Source organism: Theropithecus gelada, chromosome 16, assembly GCF_003255815.1.
Source record: "Theropithecus gelada isolate Dixy chromosome 16, Tgel_1.0, whole genome shotgun sequence".
In the NCBI taxonomy this organism is placed as follows: domain Eukaryota; kingdom Metazoa; phylum Chordata; class Mammalia; order Primates; family Cercopithecidae; genus Theropithecus; species Theropithecus gelada.
The window spans coordinates 32,869,136-32,878,170 of record NC_037684.1 but is presented as its reverse complement, the minus strand read 5'-3'; the positions used below and the strand labels follow the sequence as shown (position 1 = coordinate 32,878,170).

The window sequence follows — 9,035 nt, the reverse complement described above, 5'->3', positions numbered from 1 at the left end:
GGGTGCTGCTGAAATCCACAGGCTTCATACAATTCCAAACAAAGCCACACATATGACTTCAATTACCACCAAACATTTCCAGTTCCCCTCCCCCAACATAAACTAACACAAGCAAACACTTCGAAGTAGGGGGTTCTAACTTACTTTCTCCCTTGTCCCGAAGACAGCCAATAAAGGGTAGTAAGGCACCATTTCTCCCATCACCATTTAGCTAAGAGAGCAAGGTCCAGGGCTGGGAGCACTCTTCTCTGCCCCACCCCCAACCAAGTAGGTAAGGGGGAGAGGGGAGGAGGAGGTGTGGTTTGGTCAAACTAATAAAATGTTACAACCCTGTTAAATGCAATTAAAAGGATAGATCTCTCGAAGATAATTAAATGCACTTTATTATTATGATTATTAGCTTTTAATTTACACTGTTAAGAAACGGGAGATGGTGAAAACTGAGTTATGAGGCATACTTGTATTCAAACCAATCCTTTGGAATTAAAATTCTAAAATATTCCAAATAGTTGAGGGAAATAGTATGTGTTGGAAACTGGAGTTCTCACACCAGCAAGGATACTTTTAGACATCACTTCTCAGGAAGTTAAGAAAAGTCTTGACAGGCCAGGCACTGTGGCTCACGCCTGTAATTCCAGCACTTTGGGAGGCTGAGAGGGGCAGATAACGAGGTCAGGAGTTCGAGACCAGCCTGGCCAATATGGTGAAACCCTGTCTCTATTAAAAATACAAAAATTAGCCAAGAGTGGTGGCGCGCACCTGTATTCCCAGCCACTTGGGAGGCTGAGGCAGGAGAAACGCTGCAGTGGAGGTTGCAGTGAGCCAAGATTGCACCACTGTACTCCAGCCTGGGCGACAGAGAGAGACTCCGTCTCAAAAAAAGTCTTGACTTTATTTGTAGGGGGTTAGGAGAAGATAAGAAACATCTGCTTTAAACATTCTATCAATCTTGTGATATAGAATGTTATGTAAACACTCAACCCACCCCCATAGCCACAAAGAGCCTGTCCAGAGACTTCTTCTAAAGCAAAGACACCATCTTTTTTTTTTCTTTTTTTTTTCTGGAGTTTTAAAGAAACCAGTCTTTTTGTCAAAGGAAAACTAAAAAGCCCACCAGCCCATCAGTCCCCTCCCTCCAACCCACCCGTCTTTATCGCTTTTTGAAAAAATTAAGCCCCAAACAACAACAAAAATGCACACAAACCAACCCAGAAACTGCTAACCTGAATGCCTGAGATTTTTGGCTGGGGGCGTGAACAGACTGCAGGGAAAGAAGGGGAGAGATGCTAGGAGATCTCAAACCCCCCAAATTTGCAAACAACTGCTCAAAGGCGAATGCTTCCCCTAGACATGCAGGGAGGCAGGATCAGTATCCTGGTGGGGTGTGTGTTGGTGGAGGCTGTTTCAAAATACACTTCAAAAAGCAATTTCGGGCCACTGGAAGCACTTGGTGCAGCGAATTGAAAAGAAGCGAAGCCAGAGAGCAGAAAGATCTTCCAGCCTGCAGGGGAGGGGCTAGGGGGCCAGGGGGCCAGGGGGCCAGGGAGCCAGGGGGCCGAAGCCATTCTTCACCGGATCTCCGCCCTCTCCCCACCAGCACCCCCCACCCCGATTTTTTTTCCACGTCTTCATCTCAGTTGGGACTTTTCCAAAGAGTAAGTGAAGAAGACAGGACACATGAGTAGGGAAAGAAAAGGGGGAAGGAAGCAAAACGAATTCAAGTCCTATTCAAAAATATCCAACAGCTTCCACAGGCCCAGCGTCAGAGAGGAGGCTCACAAATTTGGCTTTTATATTAGTTGAATGGAACAAACTCCTAACGACTCAAAGCCAACAAAAACATCGCTCAGGCTGGGTGCCTCTCCCAGCAGGCCCAGCCCTGCCAGATCACCAAAAAACTCCAAAGTAGGGGCGCGTTTTGAAGGGCACTTAAGAAAGAGAACCCTTCCCCCAGCTACACCCCCCAACACACACACACCTCATTCTTCAGCCCTGGCGCCCACACCCCTGGTTTTTTTTTTTTTTTTTTTTTCTTCTTCTTCTTTTTTCTTTTAAATAGAAAATATATATAATTAAATTTACAAAGACTATTTACAGTTTTAATTACAAACCTTGTGGGGGTGCTGGGTAGAGAGTTCTCTTTTAAAAAGCAACCTAAAAGTGAAATGGTTTTGATCGTTCTTTATTTAAAAAAATAAAATACGGAGTCTGTAGGGCCCCACCCCGGGCAGAGGAAAGCGCCGCGCGGGTCTGGCCTGGGGACGCCCCTTACACGGTGGTCTCGCCGTGCCGGCTGTTGGTGAGGCGAGTGTAGAACTTCCTCCACGAGTGCAGCGTCTTGCCCGACCAGATCCAGAAGCCCGATGTGATGCCCACGATGAGCGTCATGAGGTATTTGATCATGTAGACCGTGAAGTCGGGCGACATGCGCGGCGTGTAGTGCGCCGGGCAAGGGATGGCCAGGCTCTTGCAGTGCTGGCTCACCCACGAGCGCTCCCAGTGCTCGCGGAAGGCCTGCTCGTAGAAGTAGCAGGCGATGACGATGGTGGCGGGCACCGTGTAGAGCACAGAGAAGACGCCGATGCGCACCATGAGCCGCTCCAGCTTCTCGGTCTTCGTGCCGTCGTGCTTCATGATGGTGCGGATGCGGAAGAGCGACACGAAGCCGGCCAGGAGGAAGGACGTGCCGATGAACAGGTACACGAAGAGCGGCGCTAGCACGAAGCCCCGCAGCGGGTCCAGGCTGTTGAGGCCCACAAAGCACACGCCGCTCAGCAGGTCGCCGTCGATCTGGCCCATGGCCAGGATGGTGATGGTCTTGACGGCCGGCACGGCCCAGGCGGCCAGGTGGAAGTACTGCGAGTTGGCCTCGATGGCCTCGTGGCCCCACTTCATGCCGGCTGCCAGGAACCAGGTGAGCGACAGGATGACCCACCAGATGGAGCTGGCCATGCTGAAGAAATAGAGCATCATGAAGAGGATGGTGCAGCCCTCCTTCTTGGTGCCCTGCACCACCGTGCGGTAACCGTCCTCGGAGAAGCGCTCATTGCACACCACGCGCTCCTGGAGCACGAAGCCCGCGATGTAGGCCACCGACACCATGGTGTAGCAGCCCGACAGAAAAATGATAGGCCGCTCTGGGTAGCGGAAGCGCTGCATGTCTACCAAGTAAGTGGTGACAGTGAAGAAGGTGGAAGCGCAGCACAGCACCGACCAGGTGAGGATCCAGAGGCGCGCGAAACGCGTCTCCTCCTGTGAGAAGAACATGGAACCATCGGGCCGTGCGGGTTCGCAGGGCGCAGCACAATCACGCTCGCCCAGAAACTTGTAGCTGAGATAGGATGGCACCTTGAGGACGCGCGGGCAGTGGAAGGGGTGCTCCAGCGTGGCGTAGCGCGGGGGAGCGCCGCCGCCGCCCGGGCCGCCCGGGGTGCCCCCGGCTCCCGGCTGCAGTCCCGGTGGCGGCGCGGTGGTGAGCAGCGCGGGCGCTCCGTCCTCGGAGTGGTTCTGGCCCACGCAGATCTGCTCCGCGCCGTGGCGCGGGAAGTGCTCGCAGCGCAGGCGCTCCGGCCACTGAAAACCGAACTTGTTCATGAGCGCCTCGCAGCCCTGGCGCGCGCGCTCGCAGATAGAGCGGCACGGCGGTATGGCCTGTTCCAGCACGGTGCACACGGGTGCGTACATGGAGCACAGGAAGAAGCGCAGTTCGGGCGAGCACTGCACCTTCACTAGTGGATAGAACTGGTGCACCTCCAGGCCTGCGTCCTCCTGGTTCGTGTGGCCCAGAAGGTTGGGCATGATGGTCTGGTTGTAGGCGATGTCCGTGCACAGCGGGATGGAGATGGGCTGGCAGAAGCCGTGGTCCGGGATGGAGATGCCCTTCTCCCCGTGGAACTGGGCCGGCCCCGCGGCGGGCAGCAGCAGCAGCGGCAGCAGCAGGCGGGGCAGGGCGCTGCGGGGCCGCATGCTGGCCGCCGCCCCCCACCCGGCTCCTTGGCGCCCCCCCGCCCCCGCCCCCAACCCGGAGACTGCGCTCCTTCCCCGCCGCCTCCTCGCTGCGGCCGCCGCCTCCCGCGCCTCTTTGCAAACTTTGCTCGCGGCCGCAGAGTTGGGGAGGCCGGGCGGGGGAGGGGGCGGTACGCCTGCCCGCTTGCTCGCCGCGGTCGGACTGAACCGCCCGAGACACCGCGCGCCGCTGCCCTCTCTCCTCTTCCTCCTCCTCTAGCCTCTCAACTCCCCCTCTCCCCTCCCTTCTGCACCCAGCGACTTCTTTGTGCCTCCTCCAGCCCTCACCTCGGCCTCTCGGATCCCAATTAGTCGGTTTCAAGGGGGCCCCCGCTGACGGCCCCGCCCTCTCCTCGGCCCCCCAAAAAAGGGATCCTTGAAACCACCCCGTCGAGCTCTAAGCACCATCCCAAAATGTGCTCTCGGCCAATCAGATTTAAACCCGAGGACCAGGCCCGAGGGCTGGATTGGTCGACCGCAACATAATGAGATCAGAAACCAGATGCCAACAAAACTTTCCCCCCCACCCCGCCTTTTGCTTTTTAAAGAGACAAGCTATTATTATATTAAGGGCTGTTTGCCCAGCCCGGGGTTTCTCCGGAGTCGCCGAGGCGCGATCGGGGGACACTACTCAACCCTGACTCACTCCTCTTCCTGGCCCGAGGTGCCCTGGGTGGGGACTCTTTAAACCTTTGCCCCCGCCCCCGATCATCGAACCCCACCTATTCCTAGTCGAATTTTTCAAATCGAATGAAACATCTCAAATTTAAAAATTAAAAGTGAGACTTAAAAAAAAAAAAACTAACAATTTACAAAGACCTTTTCTGTCCGCTCTTTCTGGAGCCCAGGCGAAAGTTTCACTTCACTTTACACGTAGACGCCTCGCCTCCCCCTCCACACACCCTTAAAAACCCTCTGGAAAATGGGAGCCTGTCTCTTTAAGAGGCTCTTAAAGGGACCAGGACTCCGAGGCGTAATTGCCCCGTAGCCAGCACAAAGGAGCCCATTATGGTTCTTTGTGTTCGGTGGCACCTCAAAGTGAGAAAACTCAGGAACTCGGAGGCCCGGAGCTGGAGGGTAGGGGCGGGGGGCTTGTTGGGAGCGAAGGGAAGGAGAATGGCCCGGAGCTGCGGCTTCTCCCTCCCGCTTCTTCTGCGGCAAATCTTAATTGTGCAAAGTAAAGTTTAGTTGCCCTAAGGAGGAGGTCTTAATCGAAAGTTAATGGTGGGGGACGGGGGGTGACGGGCAATTTTGAGTGAAGGGACGACTTTCTTAGGCCTGATGAACATTTGGGGGAATTTTCCTTCTGCCTCCCCACCTCCACCTCCGCCCCCTAAAAAGCTTCCAGATCCCGTCTCCAGGACGGGAGGGGAGTTTTACCCAAATCTTAAGTAGTTCCACACCAGAGAGGAGTGGCGTGTGTGAGGCGGGAGGAGACTAGGGAGTTGTGGTGAGTTATCCCCTCCACATCTCTCACCTGGTGAAGGGTGGGTGGTGGCCAGCAGGGTTCCTGCTACTTTTAGAATTTTTTTTTTTTCCCTTCCAGGATTTTAAATTTGAGAAAGGGGGTCGAGGAGGAATTTGCATGTAAATCTCCTGGGCCTGATACTGGATGATGGATCAATTATTTTCTGTTGTCTCTCCCGAGGGACAGGGGAAGGGGGGGACTTAAAAAGAAGAAAGAAAATTGAGTTTAGAAAGCCCCTTTGCTTCACAGTATGGGCCAAATCCTCACAGTCTGGTGAAATGTTTCTTGCTCCAATATAGAAATGAATTGTTTTAAACAATAACAGCAGCAGAAGAAAAATAACAAAAAGAAGAAAGGAGTAAGGAGAAGGAAAGAATATTCTAAGTAGATGGATACAAAGGGATCCAGGTTTGACAGGATTTAAAAAAAAATTTTTTTTTTCCTGATTGAATGAATGATACAAAGATGTTTCGGTTCCTTACAACTTGAAAATGTTCCTTATTACATCCGGGGGAAGTTGCCTTTTCCCTACACCAGGATGAGAGTTTTCCTTCAAAATTGGGGCATGAGTGGGTGTCGTGGGAGGGGGGAGATATGCCTTTTTTTCTGCATCCAATTTCCAGCCCACCCCTCTCTATTCCACCAGCAAGCCCATTTTCTCTCAGAGCAGTCTAAGGATGGGAATGTTGTCCTCTCTCTGCTCCATCTGAGCCTGAGCTTTTGGTCCTCAGACCTCCTGCCTAGTCCATCTCAAAGCATCTTGAGAGCTAGTACCAAGCCTGGAAGCTGAGCAGTGGAAACAAAAATGAATGACAGGCTCCTATACCCCATTCAGGAAGCTCACAGTCGGATAGGAAATTGAGAGCAAATCTCCAATGTAAACGCAGCATCTTCGATTTCCTTCCATGACAAACCCGTTTTCCTGGCCTAGGGCCAGGGCTGAATGACAGTTATCCCCTCTCCAAGTCACCCCAAGGCAGACGGGGAGCTGGGGAGCTGGAAACAGAAAACAGAGGACATTCTTCCATTCACTCAGGCAACGTTTCATTCCTTCAACACACTTTTATTGCAGACCAGCATAATAGGTGCTATGGAAAATGTGGGAAAAGATACAGCATCTGCCCTTCAAGAATTTATAGTAGGCCAGGGGCAGTGGCTCATGCCTGTAATCCAGCGCTTTGGGAGGCCAAGGCGGGCAATCACCTGAGATTAGGAGTTTGAGACCAACCTGGCCAACATAGTGAAACCCCGTCTCTACTAAAAACACAAAAATTAGCTGAGCATGGTGGCGCGTGACAGTAGTCCCAGCTACTCAGGAGGCTGAGGCAGGAGAATCACTTGAACCTGGGAGGCAGAGGTTGAAGTGAGCTGAGGTTTCACCACTGCACTCCAGCCTGGGTGACAGAGTGTGAGACTTTGTCTCAAAAAAAAAAAGAAAAAAAAAAAGTTTATAGTAGCCCAGAAGAAAAGTGATTCCATGAAGATGTTACACTTGTCTAGCCTTTGCACATGAAATAAGGAGAAATCATAGTATTTCATGTTTACTCTTGCCTTTCACGTGAGGGACCTGAGTATGAACAGGACCAGAACCTGCATCTTCAGATTACAGGCCTACCTACAGCACTTCTCATTCTGCCAACCTGCCTCTTGAGTACAGGAGCCCTGTAACTAAAGGATGCCATTTGTCATAGATACAGCACTTATTTCTGAGTTTTTAAAAATTAGCTTGGGCAGGATGCAATGGCTCATGCCTTTAATCCCAGCACTTTGAGAGGCCAAGGCAGGAGAATTGCTTGAAGCCAGAGTTTGAGACCAGCTGGGGCAACAAAGTGAGACCCCTGTCTCTACAAAAATTTTAAAACATTAGCTGGGCATGGTGGCGCATGCCTGTGGTCCCAGCTACTTGGAAGGCTGAGGTGGGAGAATCGCTTGAGCACAGGAAGTTGAGGCTACAGTGAGTTATCATGCCACTGTGCTCCAGCCCGGACAACAGAGTGAGACCGCTAAATAAATAAATAAATTAGCTTGGTCGTTGACTTGGACCAGATTTGTAACCCTGCCACTAACCCTACAGCCTTGGAACAGTCACTTTACTTCTTTGAAACTCAGTTTTCCCATTTGCCAAGTAGGAATAAACCAATAGATTTTTAAAATGTGAGACTCCACATCCAAAATAATTTCAGAAGGATAAAAATACATTTCATAATCATAAAGCACCTTTTAAAACAAGAAGTTACGTTGAATTAAATATTTATTCAGCAGGCATCCTCGGAGACCTAGGGTAATTGCTACCCTTTTATTTATTTATTTATTTATTTATTTATTTATTTATTTAGAGACAGAGTCTCTAGAGAGAGACTAGGCTGGCGAGCAGTGGCATGATCTCGGCTCACTGAAACCTTCACCTCCCAGCTTCAAGCAATTCTCCTGTCTCAGCTGCCCAAGTAGCTGGGACTACAGCCGGGCACCACCATGCCTGGCTAATTTTTGTATTATGGGTAGAGACGGGGTTTCACCATGTTGATCAGGCTGGTCTCGAACTCCTGACCTCATGATCCGCCCACTTCAGCCTCTCAAAATGCTGGGGTTACAGGCATGAGCCACCATGCCCAGCCAAACGCTACCATTTTTTGAGCTCCTACTAGGTTCTGCACGTGTGTATGTCTACAAAGTGGGTATTGGTTTTTGTTTATAGATGAAGAATCCACCCTAGGTGAGATCTGGCAGCTTTCCCAAAGTCACATAGTATGTGGCAGAGGTGAGATTGAAACCCAGGCCTGTTTGGCTCATAAAGCTGTGTTCTGTCTCCTGCATCACGTAGCCCCTAATGTCTGTAAGAATTGTGTGCTCTTCGAGGTCAGGAGATCGAGACCATCCTGGCTAACACGGTGAAACCCCATCTCTACTAAAAAATACAAAAAAAAACTAGCCGGGCGAGGTGGCGGGCGCCTGTAGTCCCAGCTACTCGGGAGGCTGAGGCAGGAGAATGGCGTAAACCCGGGAGGCGGAGCTTGCAGTGAGCTGAGATCCAGCCACTGCACCCCAGCCTGGGCGACAGAGCGAGACTCCCTCTCAAAAAAAAAAAAAAAAAAAAAAGAATTGTGTGCTCTTATTCACTTAACAAATTTATGGCCAGGCACGGTGGCTCATGCTTGCAATTCCACTTTGGGAGGCTGAGGCAGGAGGGTCACTTGAGGTCAGGAGTTTGGAACCAGCCTGGGCAACATAGCCAGACATCATGTTTTTTTTTTTGAGACGGAGCCTCACTCTGTCGCCCAGGATGGAGTACAGTGCCGCGATCTCAGCTCATTCCAACCTCCACCTCCTGGGTTCAAGCGATTCTCCTACCTCAGCCTCCTGAGTAGCTGGGATTACAGGCGCATGCCACCACACCCAGCTAATTTTTGTATTTTTAGTAGAGATGGAGTTTCGCCATATTGGCAAAGCTGGTCTCAAACTCCTGACCTCATGATCCGCCCACCTTGACCTCCTGAAGTGCTGGGATTACAGGTGTGAGCCACCGCGCCTGGCCTCATGTCTTTAAAAAAAAAAAAAAAAAATA

At 51.4% G+C, this 9,035-nt stretch overlaps 1 protein-coding gene across 1 annotated transcript; it reads right to left on the bottom strand.

Annotated features, from left to right (window-relative positions):
* Positions 1–365: 365 nt before the first annotated feature.
* Positions 366–4,877, bottom strand: FZD2 (frizzled class receptor 2). Its single transcript, XM_025363891.1, has one exon. The coding sequence runs from the start codon at positions 3,964–3,966 to the stop codon at positions 2,269–2,271; it is 1,698 nt and encodes a 565-aa protein (XP_025219676.1). The 5' UTR covers positions 3,967–4,877; the 3' UTR covers positions 366–2,268.
* Positions 4,878–9,035: the final 4,158 nt, after the last annotated feature.